The 17,447-nt window shown below is 44.6% G+C and overlaps 1 protein-coding gene across 3 annotated transcripts in view; it reads right to left on the bottom strand.

Moving 5' to 3' along the window:
• Positions 1–5,949: 5,949 nt before the first annotated feature.
• The window catches only part of KIZ (kizuna centrosomal protein), a 134,130-nt gene continuing 122,632 nt past the window's right edge, over positions 5,950–17,447 (bottom strand). For all 3 annotated transcript variants that reach the window (XM_087853777.1, XM_045776813.2, XM_087853776.1), the window contains 2 exons: positions 8,462–8,505; positions 5,950–6,099 (listed from right to left, as the gene is read on the bottom strand). In XM_087853777.1, the coding sequence (XP_087709903.1) occupies positions 5,996–6,099; positions 8,462–8,505 (148 nt within the window). In that variant the 3' untranslated portion in view covers positions 5,950–5,995. The remainder of the gene's footprint in view (positions 6,100–8,461; positions 8,506–17,447) is intronic.

Raw genomic sequence — 17,447 nt, 5'->3', positions numbered from 1 at the left:
GGCAACGACGCCTATGCCCCGAGTGTTGACTGGGCAACATGTCACATGCCAATTGCATAGTTGTTCAAATGTGGGAAAAAAAAAAAGCATGTGCAGTAGCAATGAAATATTTTTCCTGTTATTAGTTGGGCTGGATGAGCTTAAGATAAGAGTGCAATATGCTCTCTCTAGATGGTAAACTCTTCCTCTATTTAAAACCCTTCAATGGCTTCCAAACACTGGTCAACAGAAGAAAGTCCAAACTCCTCACCATGGGATACAAAGCTCTTCATGACTCTTTTCTTTAAAAAATTATAAACTATTTGCAGAGAACAGCGTAACGTGAAGAACATGAAACCACCACCCAAGCTGGACAGCTATTTGACAGGTGTTAACATTGGGCCACATTTGCCTAGAATGCGTTTTAATCTAAAGAAATAAACTGTTACTGATACATTAAAGTTCACTTCTCTTCCATAGTGTCTTCTTTTCTTTCCCAGAGCTAATCGCTTTCTTGAAGATGTCATGAACTCCTTGCATGCATGTTTTTGTACTTTCACTATATACAAACCTTTCCCTCTCTTTCTGTAAACAACACACTGAATTGTTTTATGTTTTTCCACTTTTACATTTATCAACTGAATAAATACTTCAGCAATGTGTTTCTTATTGTTTTCCTGTTGGTGGGCACTAATGTTTCCAAGTTTTTGCTATTTCAAACAATACTACACTTAAGTTTTTGTCTCTCTTTGTACAACGGTGAGAGTTTCTCTATAGCAGTTTTGTTCCATAGAGATGTCAGAGAGCCACAACTGTGAGTCATGCAGTAATTTTACATTTTCTAGTAGCCACATTAGAAAATGTTAAAAAAAAACCAAAACCCTGGTGAAGTTAACGTTAACAATATATTTTAACTCAGCATATCCAATGTATCCATGTCAACCTATAGCTGATATAAAAGTTAATGAAATAATAAAATAATGAAAAATATAATGATTTTACTTATATGTGGAATCTAAAAACCAAAACACACAAATAAGCAGAAACAGACCCATAAATACAGAGAACAAACTGGTGATTCCACAGGTGGGAAGAGAGGGATGGGCACAATGGGTGACGGGGAGTGGGAGGTGCAAGTTTCCAGTTATGGGAGGATAAGTCATGGGGATGAAAGGCAAGCATAGGGAATATAGTCAATGGTATTATACTAGCATTGTACGGTGGCAGATGGTAGCTACATCTGTGCTGAACAGAGCATAATGTATTCAAACAATTAATGAAATATGTTATATCATTTCTTTCATACACAGTCTTAATTCAAAATGAATTTCTCAGTTTGGGCTAGCCAAACTCTCAAGCGCTCAAGAGTCACACATGGCTGGTGAGAACGGTATTGGACAGTGTGGCTCTAAATATTTAGAGAGGGAACCATAGGGTCACAGGATATGATATGCCATCTGTAACCTTACTTGATAATGTAAATGTGTTCTTCATAGTTTATGAAAGTCCCTCTTTCCTGCTCTCCTTCCCAATGCTCAGAGTGATCCACCTCCAATCTTGGCCAGTCATGAAATGGAACCTCACTGTACTATTTTTCTTTTGCTGTTGCTATACTAGTAAGTCTAAGTACATTTTATGTTTACTGATCATTTGAATTTCTTTTTTTATGAACTGCTCATTCTGAACCTCCATTTTCTACTGAGTTGTATTCTTTTTTTTTTTTTTTTGATATGTGGTTCTCTATATATTCTCTATACGGATCTTTGATAGGCATATATCCTACATATTTCATCTTCTAGCCCATGATTTGTCTTTTCATAGTGTTAGTGCTTTGGTTATACAAAATATTTTCATTCCAATGTGGTAATATTTATCAATATTTTCTTTTGTGAGTTGGTGCATTTTTCACTCGGGCTAAGAAATTCTTCCTTGTTCTGAAATCATAAATTGCCTATTGTTTTTCTTTAAGGGTTTTCAAGTTTTTCTCTTTCACATTTGGTTCTTTATTTTATCTGGAATTTCCTTTGTAAGAAGAGTGAGGTAGACGGGGCGCCTGGGTGGCACAGCGGTTAAGCGTCTGCCTTCGGCTCAGGGCGTGATTCCGGTGTTATGGGATCGAGCCCCACATCAGGCTCCTCCGCTATGAGCCTGCTGCTTCCTCTCCCACTCCCCCTGCCTGTGTTCCCTCTCTCGCTGGCTGTCTCTATCTCTGTCGAATAAATAAATAAAATCTTAAAAAAAAAAAGTGAGGTAGAAATTTAATTTTACCACCTCACACCCCTTAGGATGGTTACTATTGAAAACACAGAAAATAAGTGTTGGCAAGGATGTGGGGGAAGGTGGGACCCCTATGTACTGTCCTTGGGAATGTAAAATGGTGCAGCCACTGTGGAAAGCATGCATGGTGTTACAATGATTATTAAACAAACACCCCCCCCAAAACAGTATGACGGTTCCTCAAAAAATTAAAAATAGAATTGATAATCCATATGATCCAGCAATTCCACTTCTGGGGATAAATCCAGAACAGCTGAAATCAGGATCTTGAATAGATATTTGTACATCCATGTTCATAGCAGCATTATTCACAATAGCTAAAACATGGAATCAAGACAAGTGTCCATTGACAGATGAATGGATAACAAAATGTGGCATATACATACAATGGAATATTATTCAGCCTTAAGAAGGAAGGAAATTCTGACATATGCTACAGTGTGGATGAACCTTAGGAGATTATACCAAGTGAAATAAGCCAGTCACAAAAAGACCAATACTGCATGATTCCACTTATATGAGGTACTTCGGGTGGTTAAAATCACAGAGACAGAAAGTAATATGGTGGCTGCCAGGGGTTGTAGGGAGAGGGCATTCAGAATTTTAGTTTTACAAGATGACAGAGTTCTGGAGATGGATGGTGGTGACAGCTGCACATTGTGAATGTATTTAATACCACCAAACTGTACATTTAAAAATGGTTAAGATGATACATTGTATGTTACATATATATTTTGCCACAATAAAAAACATTGGGGAAAAATGTACTGGGGGAGGTGGAAGGTCATCAGATGTTAAGTGAAAAAACGAATTAATGGTGAGAAAGAGTGAGGCAGGAAGAGAGAAGGGCCTTTTCTTTTTTTTTTTTTTTCATCTGGATAGAGAGAAGATGCTAGCCATGAAGAGATGGCAATGAAAGGAAGACAAGGGAGCTTATACTTCAATCTCAGCAAACTAGCAATCTTAGCAAACAAAGCCAGGGGAAGAAAGAGGTTGAGAAGGGCTGGGGTGGTTAGCGTGCTCTCCTAGGGAATTGCCAAAGGGTCACTGAGGATGTTCCGAGGCACCAAGAATGAAACATGGCTGAACAAAGAGTTTATGAACTTACACCATCCCACTGCCTCTACTTGGGGAAACAAGACCAGCCATGGGCCAGTGCGTGACCCTCCAGAAGTTGAAGCCCCTGGAGACCTCAAAATGGATCAGAGAGTTGTCTGGTGAACACAGAAGAGCAGAGCTTAGCCATCCACTTAGCCAAGCCCTCCTATCCCTTGCACTGTTATTTTCTTTGTGTATTTTAAAAAGTCGATTATCTTCTTTTCCCTAAAATGTATATAAAAAGGAAACTATATTATTTCTATTCATTTTCAATCAGGGTCACTTGATATAAATAGAAACTAACCAAAAAAAGAATATTAAATTTAGCTGGAAAATTTGCCTGCAAAAGGTGTCGGGCCCCAGGCCCACTCTACCACTATTCAGAATAAGTGTTAGCGAAATGGCGGACCAAACCGAGGCTTTCTCCTGGATCATCATCAGTACACACGATATGTGATCTCCAGTAAAGGTGTTCAGATGTAGGACCCTGTGCATTCTGTCAGCACTGCTGACACATACCTAGTTAGTGTCCTGGCTGAAGGGCTGTTTTATTTTCTGATAAGATTTAGAATTAAAAATAGGAATGTTTAAGATGATTTAAAAAGCAAACGTTTATACACAAAGACAGTCTGGAAGAGTATCACCCACTTGTCAATGTTTACTGCTGGATTTTGTGTGTAGAGTAACTTTAGATTTATAGAAAAGTTGCAAAGATAATACAGAGAGTTCTTGCACTACCTGGCTTCTAATGTTACACCCCCCTGATCTTACATTACCATGGTTCATTTGTACAAACTAAGAAACCCACACTAGTACATTACTGTCAGCTAAACTCCAAACTTCCTTTGGGTTTCCCTAAATTTTCCATTAATGCCTTTTTTGTTTGTTTGAAGATCCAACCTGGGATCCCACATTGCATTTAGTTATCAAGTCTCCTTTGGTTTGTGACACCGTCTTTCCTCGATTTTCATGACCTTGACAGTCCTGAGAATGGGCCAGGTATTTCGCTGAAATGTCCCTTAACTGGAGATTGTCTTTTTTTTTTTTCCATGATTAGACTCTGGTTATGAGTTTTTGGAGAGAACACCACACAAAGTGTCCTTCTCGCCGTGGCATAGTGGGGGCATGACAAGCACATGACCTCTCACTGGTGATATTAAACCATGGTGACTTGGTTAAGGTGGTACCAGCCATATCCAGTGGAAGTGAGTTACCAAGTCCAGCCCATGCTACAGGGGGCGGGTGACGGAAGAATTACGCTCCACTTTCTGGGTCAGAGGATTGGAGGAAGCCTACTTATTTCAACTATTATTTTCCAGATGGGATCTATGTAAACACCCAGAGAACTGTTCCAGATGCTGTGCCTGCTGTCCAGATATCCTGCTGGGCTTCACAAGGGTTGGGGTAACAGGGGGATTTCCCCAATAACTGCCTCCCACCTTTTGGTCCTTTTGCAGAATCGCCAGCGTTTTCCGAAGTTGTTGCACTGTCTCACATCCCCACCAGCAGTGTGGGAGGGAAAAGTTTTCTCCATATGCTCACCAACACCTGTATGACCTGTCTTTTTGATTCTGGCCATCACATGGGAATGAGGATACCTTGTGATTCTGACTTGCATTTCCCTGATGACTAATGATGTCAAGCATCTTTTCATGTGCTTATTGGTCATTTGTATATTGTCTTTGGAGCGATGTCGATTCAGATCCTTTGCTCCTTTTTAAACTGGGTTAGTTGTCTTTTTATTATTGAGTTATAAAAATACTTTATATATTCTGGATACATGTCTCTTTGTAGATATATGATTTGAAAATACTTCTCCCATTCTTTTTGCTTTCCTGATGGTGTCCTTTGCAGCAAAAAAGTTTTAATTTTGGTGAGGTCCAATATATCTGATTTTCTCTGTTAAGGGCTTTTGGTATCATAACAAAAAAAACCATTGCCTAATGCAAGGTCACAAAGATTTACACCTGTGTTTTCTTCTAAGAGTTTTATAGTTTAGCTCTTACATTTGGGTCCTTGATCCATTTTGAGTTAATTTTGTACACAGCGTGAACTTCCTTCTTTTGCAGGTGGCTCTCCAGTTGTCCCAGCACCCTTTGTGGAAAAGATCATTCTTTTCCCATTGAATGGTTTGGTGCCTTTGTCAAAAATTAAGTGACCATATATGTGAGAATTTATTTCTGGATTATCAATTCTAGATTATATATACATTGATATTTCATTGATCTATGTGTCTATGCCAGTCCCACACTGTCTTCAATTACTACAGTTTTTAAGTAAGTTTCAAAATTGGAAAGTGTGAGTATCCCAACTCTGGTGTTCTTTTTTAAGACTGTTTGAGCTATTCTAGTTCACTTGGATTTCCATATGAATTTTAGGATCACCTTGTCAATTTCTACAAAAAAACCAACTTGAATTTTGATGGGCATTGCACTCATCACTTTGCTTTTTGATAGCACTTCAAATGAATATGCTAGTTTATGTTTATGCCACAAAATTTCGCTCCAATAGCAATGTGGTCCCAAGTTTTCCCGTCAAACAATTAGAAAGCTTGAAAAGACATGTTTATTTAGGATATCACATACGGACACAGGGTTTTAGTTTGTTTAATGACTTTATTTCCAACAGTTGTTACTGCTTATTAGTCATAAAAATCATCAAAATCATCGGCAGATGTGTTATGGTTTCTAGGACGTAAAGCAGCTTCAATTTCTGAGTTACTGTCATCAGACTCACCCCAGAAGGCTGGAAGAGAAAACCAGACAGCTATTTAACATCTCTCCACTCTGATCAGCTGGCCTTCATCAGCCGGACAGGTTAATCGGACTGCTGGCCTGCAAAAGGCCTACCAGGGACACCAAGGGGTGAGCCTCACAGATGCCTCTGGAATCTGTGTCAGTACTGCACAGAGTCACACATTTCAGTATGTTCCAAGAAAAACACCGCAGAATCTTTCCTTCCCTTTTTGTGCCCAGCTCCTTACTGCAGGATGGGGCTTTAAGATCAGGATTACCATGGAAGCAGGGTTAGTTGGGTGTTTCATCAGGCCTGGGACCACCTCAGCTCAGCTGCTCCTGCACTTCGATCCCCTCTGGTCTCCACAAGGGCAGAGGGGAGAAGGGAAGGCGTGGTGGAGGAAGAGCGGTGAGGTGTGTGCTGAGACCAGGCCGTGGGTGCACAGTTTACTTGGGAGGTGATCTTGGGAACGACGGGAGGGGCTGGAAGAGTGACGCAGAAGAGAGGAACCCAACAGAGGGTGTGTGTTAATGAGGAGGTGGGCAGTGCCCAAGGGGGCTCAGTCCTGTAGGGCACCCTCTGAAAAACTCAGAACTCTCCTGAAACTGTCCCAACAAAGAGTAAGGAGGTGGGGTTATTTACTGACCAACTTCCATTTCTCATTGGTTGAGGGTTATTCTCAAGCAGGGCCTCCACTCCCTGGCACTCTGGGTGGCCCTGTGGGGGCTGGGCATGCTCCGGTCACCAGACAAAGCCCTCAGCAGATGCGCAGCTGCCCGCCGCCGAAGGACACAGGCACACCCAATGATCTTCAAGGTGGCTGGACAGGATGTGGGGGGACCCAGTCCACTACACTGACCATCTCCATGATATCTCCGTGGCACTCACTGCCTGCCATTCTGTGATGATTTCTTATATCCAGCCCCATTTCATTCTTGTACCAACCTGGGAATGCCTCCATCTACTGAGCAAACAGGCTGAGACTGGCCCCAATCACAACATCAGTGGGTGCTCAAGCTACCAGTCCCACCCGGGTTGTCGGACTCACAGCCATGCTGTCAATCACAGCCCACTGGGAAGGGGGTCTAGGCCTACAGGAATAGAGTGAGCCCAAGCTCTGTAGGGCACATGCCGCAGCGTTGGCATGCAAGGTGGGGGACAGCCTCCCTGTGAGCTGGGGGTTCAAAGCTGAATAGGAGCTCCCAGGAAAAGGGAAGGTACAGCATGAGCAAAGGCACAGAGGTACAAGTGTGGTGTCCAGGTACATCTCATTTTCCGGTGATTTGCAGAGATTGTGTTTTTTACAAATGGAAGGTCTGTGGCAACCCTACATCAGGCCAGTCTATTGGTGCCATTTTTCCAACAGCATTTGTTCACCTTATGTCTCTCTGTCACATTTTGGTAATTCTCTCATTATTCCAAACTTTTCCATTACTATTATATTTCATACAGTGACCTGTGATCAGTGATTATGACTTGCTGAAAGCTCAGATGACAGCATCTTGTAGCAATAAAGTGTTTACTTAATTATTCTTAAAGTATTTTAAATTAATTAATGTTAATTAACATTTTTTAAAGACATAATGCTGTTGCACACTTAAGAGACCGCAGTATAGTGTAAACACAACTTTTATAGGCACTGGGAGAGCAAAAAATTTACTTGGCTTTATTACAATCATGGCTTTATTGCAGTGGTCTGGAAACGAATCTGCAATACCTCCAAGGTATGCCTATATTTGGAAAAAGCTGGTTGTAACTTGACCCAAAGAGGACAAGACCTTGGAAGGAACTGAGCTGGAAAGTAGGGAAGGGCCAGACCACAAAGGGAGAGAGTTACAGACTCTATCCAGCACCTAGTGAGGGGCATTAGCAATTTTTCACCAGAAAGGTAGAAGGTTCAACGAAGTTTTAGATGCTGGTGGCCAGGTGGAGGGCAATCAGGACTTGGGGAGGGGCTGGATGTGAGGAAACCAGTTAAGGAGCCCCGTCATGTCATGAGCAGTGAGTACTTGTGGGGCATTAGCTGTGAGGTCGGGGACAGAGGCAAAAACCATTCCATAAGTAGAATATACCATTGCTGGCAATCAGTTGGATATGGAGGCCAGGATACCCTGCAAATTCATACTTGCAAATTAGAATGCTAAGCCACGGTGCCCCACGGTACCCCCGTGTGTTTTTGGGTCCCAGCCTGTCACTGAAGAAAGGGGCCTCAAGCAGCCCTCTGATCCCCTCAGAGACTACACCACCCCAGGGGAAGCTGCAAGGACCCCCTGTGATCACAGGCACCTTCACAGTCTTTACGTGAGGGTGCAGAAAACAAATAAAAGGTTCCCAACAACTCTCGGTTAAAACACAAAATGAATTCTCTTACCTTTAGACTCTAAATTGGTAGTTAGTTTCTTTTCATTTTCATGCCTGAAAAATAAAGACATAGCCTAAGTCCTGAAAAAATATGACAATCAGACTGGTATTTTTACAATGAGCACATCAGTGAAGAAGCACGTGTGATGCACTGAAAGGCCAGGCATTTTATGCATGTTCCCCAAGTCTTTTTTTTTTTTTTTTAAGATTTTATTATTCATTTGAGACAGAGAGATAAATATAGAGAGAGACAGAGCATGAGCAGGGGAAGTGGCAGGCAGAGGGAGAAGCAGGCTCCCCACTGAGCAAGGAGCCCGACGTGGAGCTCAAACCCAGGATACTGGTATCATGATCTGAGCCCATGGCAGCCACTAAACTGACTGAGCCACCCAGGCGCCCTCTCCTACTCCCCAAGTCTTAAGAGCAAGAAGAAAATGTCAGGACTGCAGCGGCCAGAGGTATTTGCTGATGCCGTGGTGCGTAGGTCCCTACTGTGACAGCATCACAGGGTCCCTGAGTGTGTTCCATGCTGGCTCTGCAGAGACCGGGTCAGACTGCTCCCTCCGGACGCCGCTTGCAGCGCTGGACAAGGAGCACGCAGTCAGTGAGGCAGAGCACTGACTTCCTGTCAACAGCCCTCTCAAAAACACGAACATGCAAAGCTTTGGCACTTTGAGACAAGTTAAAAGTAAAATACTTCAAGTAGAGAAGCCAGGATGGAACACAAGGAGAAGCTGGTGAGGAAGTTAAGACTCATCTCCGTCAAGTCAGTGATGGCGATCCTTAACAAGGGAGTTCAGAATAAACTCTCAGCATGCTTAAGTAAATATCCTAAGGCATGGTAGAGAAAATCCGAAGTGTCCTGGACACTGATGTGCAGGCTTCTGGGTATCCCATGCACAAAACACTAGTGTCTCCAGTATCTAATACCTGGCAACGTGCTCCTGCCAAGGTATTTGCTGGCTTTCAGATTTACAGATTATTTCATTAAAATGGATTCTGTCCAGTCTTTTAAACAAGTAGAATGAAGGAAAGACAGACCCCAATATGCCCGGTGCCTGCTCCTGGCCGGGGCCGTGGTCCTTTTGACATAGGAAACCCTGTGAACTCAGCTTCTCCCTCCCTATGGCTAACCTATGGCTTAAAAATCTGCCGTTTGCCATAGCTGCCATAAGGTATGGGTTTGTTTGTTTGTTTTCTGTAAAATAAGCTCCACTCAGGCATCATTTTTCTAGGCTCAGTATCTGTCAAGCTTCCGTTAAACTTGGTGCCTGTTTCATGCTCTGCCATGGGACCACCTAGCAGCCTGCAGCTATTTCCCCAGGCAGAGGGGGCAGCCCCACGGCCACCTGAGAGGGCCTGGTGCTCAACAGCAGTCATGGAGGCAGCAGGGAAGGTGGCCACCGCCCACATGGGTCCATCTGACATGAAATATTAGCGCCCCCCCACCCCCCCCCCCCACTAAATGCAACTACTGGGTAGTTTGTCTACTGTTTACCTTCTTCCCATTCCATGAGGACACTGGTCCATATATCAGGGGCAGAGGTGGATTGTGACAATGCTGGGGGGGTACAGAGAGGCTAATTTTCCAGCTGTAGTCCAAGTAATGAGAGCTGCAGGGGCAGAGGGCGAGATCACCAAAGGCTGGGAGAACTGGGAGCACAGGGTGAGGGATGGGTGGCTGTAGGACGCCTGAGAAGGCGGGGCACCTCCTGGATTCTGCTTTGAAAGCTGGAGCAGACCTCACAGACCAGGATGGAGGAGGAGGAAAAGGTGGGATTTGGTAGCAGGGAGCCCTTGGCAAGAGCAAGGGCATAATGGCTGGTGAGCTCAGGCCAGATCCCAACGGCCCCCGCCACTTTTCTGAGCTCCAGAAACGTGGCCCGGTGCTCATGTGCTAACTCTACTTGGCTGCTTCCAAAGTGCTCTGTGGTCAACATGCCCATCCATGACCAAATTCACGATCTCCCCAGTGTGGTTCCCTTCCCCTGCAAGGCCAGGCCCCTCCTGTCTCAGCCAATGGCACCTGGACCTTCTGTTTCCTCCCCAACCCTTTCCACTCCTGTGCCCTCTTGCATCCAATCAGCCCCTAGGTCCCGCCAATGTATCTCCCAGTACTTCCTGAAGTCCTTGCTCTTCCCTCTGCACTGCTGTTACCCAGCCAACTACACCAGCATCTCTTGCTTGGACTTTGTAACAGCCCCTAACTGGTGATGCCATAAACACTGTGTCCCCTACAGTCCATTTTCCACTCAGGAGCAAGAGTGAACATGTCAAAACACAAACCTGATCACTCTACTTCCTCCCTAAGGCCCCTCGATGCCTTCCCATTGTTTTTTGACAAAAGCCCTAAATCCTGAACAGCACCTCCAAGGCTGATCCAGACTTGTTTGGGCTCGTCTGCTGCAGCCTCCCCATCCCTCGCCTCCCGCACCGCCACCACTGAGTCCTCATCCATGCTGCCATCTCACACGTATCTGTGTAACTAATGCATGTGTGACCACTCCCCTCCCGACTGTGAGCTCCGTGAGGGCAGAGACCCTACCTGTTTCGGCTCTTGTGGGTAACCCAGTGCTTTGCACTTAGTGGGTGCTCGGGGATTATGTATGGAATGAAAAGAGGAATGTTACCAAGAGCAGGGCCCTGCTTAAAGACACTTGACTGATATTTGCTGACACAGTATTTGATTTGCAGGTTTCTACTTAGGGGACTTCAGAATCAGGTTGCTCAAATTCCTTACCGGAAACGTGCAAGAAATACGTTGCAGAACTAAATGTGTGTAGTTCACCCACTGAGAAAGGCAGATCATGCTTCCAGGTGTTTCCTAGTCCATCCCCACATCTTTGGGGCAATTATTTTTCCCTGTGGGAAACCATCTCTGCACGCCCATTCCAAAGTTGATTTGAATCACACATACAATTCTTCAGGTCAACAGTTCTTTCAGAGTCACACCTAATGTGTGAAGCTCAGATGAGGCCAGTGGGCATGCTGGGAGAACTTTCCCTGGAATACTGGATATGGCCAACTCGTTTAGCTACTATAGCAAATAAGAGAAAAAATCATTTTCACTTTGGAAAATGTAAGAAATGGAAGAGTTAGTCTTACAGGCCATGAGATAGGGTCACCACAGTCCATCATATGTGCTTGGAATCTGACTGCTTCATCTTCCCTGAGAGCATGCAAATAATATTTCCATCTTACCAAGCCCAGGTTGGCAAAGGTTGGCTGTGAAGAGCCAGAGAGCAAATGGCTTGGGTGTTGTGGGCCATATGGTCTCAGTCACAACTGCTCACTTCTCTGGTTGTAGCATGACAACAGCCATGGTCAGTGTGCGAATCGGTAGACGTGGCTGTATTACCATTCAACCTCACTGACAGGCACTACAATTTGAATTTCTTAGGACTTTCACGCAACATTATTCTTCTTTGGATTCCCCACAAGCATTTACAAATGTAAAAACCACTCAGCTTGCTGGAGTGGAGAACCAGGCAGTGGCCAGGCCAGTACTTGGCCCTAGGGCCACAGTGCATCAAGCCTGTGGCATGGGTGACACATGCCATACTTGCAGCCCACCAAAGGGCCTGCCTTTCCTCTGCATGGTCTTTCATGTGTAACTCTTGGAATTCAAGATAGCAGACTTGACTTTTTTCCCTGGAACTTGACTTTAGATTTTAGACTTTACTTCTAAATTCTGCAGAATTTCCCAGTAGGTTTGGCTATTTCTCCCCTTAGCTATATAGTGAAGACCATGTACCCATGAAGGGGATGCTTGGTTGTTAACCTTCTGCCATATTGGCTTTATCACATAGCTTCCTCTGTCTATCCATCAAGCCATCTTATTTTGTGATGCATTTCAGTAATTGTTTATAAATTCCCCTGCCGTTGATAAACCAGATTAGGACAACGCTAATCAAAGTCACTTTTGTGCTCATCCTTGCTAAACTTAAGAAGTTAAGGTTGGCCAGGGTCTTAACAGGTTTTATTCTAAGAGCAGCACCTGGCACTACATATGCAATCATGACACAGAATATGAAAGAAATAGTTGAAATTACGTGTGTCAACTGTTCATTTTATAGAAGCAAAAGGCCAACGTAGTTAGAAATAGTTACTTAGTCAACACAGTCAACATCAACACAGCTAGATGGCAAGGCCTGTTCTAAACATGAAGTTTTGCTTTGTGGAACCAGCAAGTAGAGACAAAAATGAGACGTGGAAAACCAATGAGTTTCTAAGAAATCTATTATTAAATTATAGCAGAGCATTTATGCATTATCAATCCAGCGCTTTCACTGTCTGGGTGGTGGGGCCCAGGGAGGCTGAGTGAGGGATGTGTCGTCCCAAGACACACAGAGCCAGCAGATGCAGGGGCAGAAGTGGGACAGAGCTCCTCCCGGCACACTCATACTTCCCAAAGGCACACGTTGCAAACACCTATCCCCACAGACACTGGTGAGAAGTGGTCACACAGCAGGGTGGGGAGAGCCTAAGTTGGGACAGCTGACCAGTGCAGGACTGCTGATGGGAGACACTGTCAACTCTGGCGCCAGACAGCCTCTACCCCCAGTGCTCAATTCTGCTCTCTGTGTGGCCCTGGGCAAGTCCCCTGTCTCTCTGAGCATACATTTTCTTCTGCAAAATGGGGGTAGTAAGACCTTCCTTGCAGTGTCCTGGTCAGCTTCGAGACAATCGTGCTCAAAAGCCCACATATGGCAGACCTCGGGGAGCGGGCCTGTCACATGGTCGCAGCTTATGGGTGAACAGGGGCTTGTGCTTGTGTAGTCACAGGGTCTAAGCAGAGATGACAGGTCCTCTGGCACAGTGGCCAAGGAAAGGGAAAGTCTGGGGACAGACTGAAAGGAAACAGGCCTGAGATGCACGAACTTTCCTCTTCGAGGAGCCTGATGGGCGGGAGGCCTGGGGACGGGGGAGAGACAGGGAAACTCCCTCTGCCATGCCTGGCACACACAGGTGGGCAAAGCATCTCAACCCCTATGGGTTGTTCATTCGTTTGCTCACTCACTTATTCACTCTCTCATAAATCCCATACAGTTGACACTACACATCAGCTCTGTGCTGGGGCTGCAGCAACAAACAAGACACATTTCACCTCTGCCTGGGCCTCTCATGCTTCAGTGGGGAGACAGTCACCAAAATAAGAACTGTGACACAAGCCAAAAAAGGCAACTGCGGGTGGGCTGAGAATTGACAGCAGTGAAATTAGGGGACAACATCCAGGCCCCCAACATGTACCAAGAGCCCACGAGCCCTTGTCAAATTCAGGGCCAGGAGCCAGACATCTTTTCCCCAACGGACAGGATGGCAGTCAGGTAAGGACCCCAGGAAGGCACTCTAAGTGTGCACACCCAGTGTGCTTCCTGGAAGCCAAATGCAGAGTGTGTGAGCAGAGAGCATGAAGTCAAAACTGACTGCAAGAGTCTCCCTTGGGAAATGTGCACATGCACATGGCTTTCCCTCTTCTACACGCTCCTGCAGAGATCTCTGTGGAATGCATGATTCCCTGGGGCTAGCGTACATGATGCTGCCCAGAGGCGAGGGCATCTAAGACAAATGCCTGACTGAACGGTGGAGCTATATACAGATGTTCACTCACTCAGCAAGTCCAATGGTTACTGAGCACTGGTGACCGAGAAAAGTCCCTCAAGCCCCAGTGAGGGGCTCACCCTGGGGACAAGGTACCTGCAAATGGCTACCACCCCTATGCTACAGATGATGTTAGAAATAGCCATTGGCCACAGGACAGGCATCTTGTATGACCAGATCCTCTGTGTAGGAAACATTTAGAAGGTTAGTAGTTTTAATCCTCGACAGTCTAATAGGCATCGGCCAGGTGAAAGAGTGGGGCAGAAGCATTCCCGCAGAAGGGCAGGACTAGAAGCCGGGGTACATGACCCAGCAGGTTGTATGAGGGCATGATGTGAGGCTGTCCAGTGGGCACAGGGACGTGGGGGAGCAGGCTGGGGGGCACTGCAGATGAAAGGACACGCGCTGCTTGAGTGCAGGTGTGGACAACGGGAACCCTTGACGGTTCAGCAGCAAACCGTCAGGCTAGGGTGTCAGACACTCAATTCTTGGCCCTGTGGGAGGAGGAATCTGGAAAACAGACCTGGGGGATGCCCTAATATTAGTAACAAAAAGACTCTCAACCTCATGGTCAATATTGTTTTAAAGGAAAAAAGTGTCCCGGCCTGTTAACAAACTACCCAAGTTATTGTGACTTGGAGGTCATGTCCGTGGAGTCTGCCAATGAGACTAGGATCCCGCCAAGGGCAGGGTCTATGGTGTTGGGGACAATGAGGAAGGGCTCCTAGTGGGAAGTGCCCTTCCAGTTCTAGGCTCTTACCCTAAGACTGAAAATAACTAACTAATGAGAAGACGTGGTCTCTAGACTCTGAATTCTAATTTTTAATGATTTGACTGTTAGCTAGAATCAGTATTAAAATGTTTCAAAAAGCATCTTCAGCTAGAATTTTCCTCAGAAGAGACATATATTTCTGAAAAATAGAAGGCATAAAATAATTCAGAAAGAAAAAACCCCCATGAGTATGCCAATAAATCTCTGTAAATAGTAATTTTAAGTTTTAAGAGCAGACCCGAGGCCAACAGTTTTAATTTGACAAAGTCCGAGCGCCCCCTGATGGTTAGCCAGGGCATCCGCAGCAGACGCCATTTTTTTTTAGCTGCCTGGGGTCAACTTGTTAACTCCTTCCCTTAAGCTAGTCAAGCAAGTGACTGTTCTTCCGTGCTCTGTGTGGAAAAAATAAAGTATGTGGGTTTGCGAGGAGAAACATGTAGGATATTTAGGCAGCTGCTTATTCAGTAGAATTTAAGGAGAATGCAGATTTGTTAAGCCAGAGATGGAGAACAGGGGCTTTAGTAAGAGAACCTAAAGGACTTCCAGGAAAACTGCATTTTTATTTCACCGGTACCGATTCCTTGTGATCCTTCTATTATGCCAAGGAAAAATGGCATAGTGACCAGGCAAGAAGAGAGATACCACGGTCCCCACCAGAGCATCAGGTGCAGCCTGGCGCCCTCCACTGGCCATGCCTGTGGCTGCAGGGTGGGCACAGAATGCCACCCACAGCGGCCCTGCCAGGGTGCCGCAGCTGGGTGACTTCTGCTACCTTTCCCCCAGGCAATTATGTGGCAAGCACATATCCTTTTCTTTCCATAAAATGTTATCTCGATCCAGCCGGTAAACTGAAGTTACACGGCAGGCTGTTAGAATATACTCTCCATTGAATAAATGGATCCCGGAGCGTGAAAACCGCTTCCTGGGGAAGGTAAAGCGAGACAATGTTTGCAGAGGAGAGGAAGCTCTGGCATGCACCCCTGAACAAAAGGGAACAAGTGGTCTTTACTCGGAGAACGGCTTCCTATTAGGACTCACTCCTTCGTACATTATGCCTTTCATCCCCACTCAACCACAAAATGATTTTGCTGAAGCAAATACAATGGTAGAAAAAGATTTACACTGAAAGAATCTTTAATAATAAACTGTTGCCGATCTGCCTACTTGCCCGTGATTTATAATACAATAAACATCGGATTCTATTACGGCTCATGCACTGAAGCTGCTGCTCTGAAAAACGGAATATGAAAGCACCCGGATCCCACCACCATCACAATGAAATGAGCATGTATAAATGTGCTAAGAGTATCTCTTTGCATCTTTTATAGCTTGTGTGTATTAATCTGTAACGCTTATTAAGAAAGTCATTGCTATGCAAAGCAGCACCCAATCCCTTTCTCTGGCTTTTCAACAGAGTGCACTGTTTAGCCAATAGGACGGACCCTCTGGCCCTCATTCTGTATTCATCACAGGCAACATTTGCACAATGTATCTCTCAAAGGCGGCTGAAAAGAAGGCCTTAATACTCATGTAAACAACTGCAAACCAATTACTTAATGAATCAGGCCCACACATAATGAGGTGCAGACAAAGAGCTATAAATGCATTTTTGCACCCAAGCCGCTGCTTTAAAGTAAAATCCCTCAGCTGTAGTTTGGGCTTAACTAGCACATCATAATTATTGTCTCTAGGACATCAGAGGAAGCCATTTTTTTTTTTTTTTTAAGGTCCAGCAGGGTCTTTTTTTTTTTTTTTTGAGGTTGCTCATCAGCTCACTGACAAAATAGAGCAAAGAAGAATTTTTAAAAGTGCTACAGCAGCACTGCACTGTTATGTTTATTCTCAAGTACTGGGTTTCGAGACCACTTGTAAAAGCAATAAAGCACGAGGAGTGACTGCAGTAAGTGGGATCCTTAAATGTAAGCCTCTAAGAAATTTCAGTGAATCCAGGCACAAACAGCAAACCTAGAGCTCTCCAAAGCCCAGGGTGCTGCACTAACAATACCAAACCCAGCACAGGAACCATACTGCGACAAACAGCATGCCTAACCCACACAATCAACACCCGGGCCTTTTTATCACTGGGTTATTATCAAGGGTCTAGAACCAAAGGTTCCTTGAAGACTTTTTTTTTTTTCTTTCCTTCTTAAAGGGGGGTGATGAGACGACTTGTAATTTATTTAGAAAATTAATTTCATGCAGGAATGATAGGTCCCTGCCTCAGAATAGAGGGGGAAGAAAGTGTGAATTTACTTTAGTGAAATACAGACACAAGACTGAGGAAATGTTCTTGGGGCCCAGCTGCTTTTTTGAATGTATTTTAAAACTGCCTCAAGTGTGTATACCTATAAAGACAAGTTAAAGAAGAATTGAGCTTTTTCGTGCCCCTAAGACATAATGGAAAAGAGCACTTCTAACAATCCTTAACAACTACAGCATGTATTATTGAGCCAAACGTAACAGGAAGCCCTGAAACTACCTGTAGAACTCACTACATTTACCATTTCCTTTAGAAAAAGACCCAGAACTTGAATTTACAGTATAATCCAAAAAATATAACCCTTTAGTACTCTTCCTGTCCCATGATTCATTTCCTCCCACTTCCTTCAAAAACAAGGATGAA

This window comes from Ursus americanus, chromosome 22 (genome assembly GCF_024610735.1).
Source record: "Ursus americanus isolate L20-20 chromosome 22, mUrsAme1.1.p, whole genome shotgun sequence".
Taxonomy (NCBI): domain Eukaryota; kingdom Metazoa; phylum Chordata; class Mammalia; order Carnivora; family Ursidae; genus Ursus; species Ursus americanus.
This window is presented reverse-complemented; position numbering and strand designations above follow the sequence as displayed.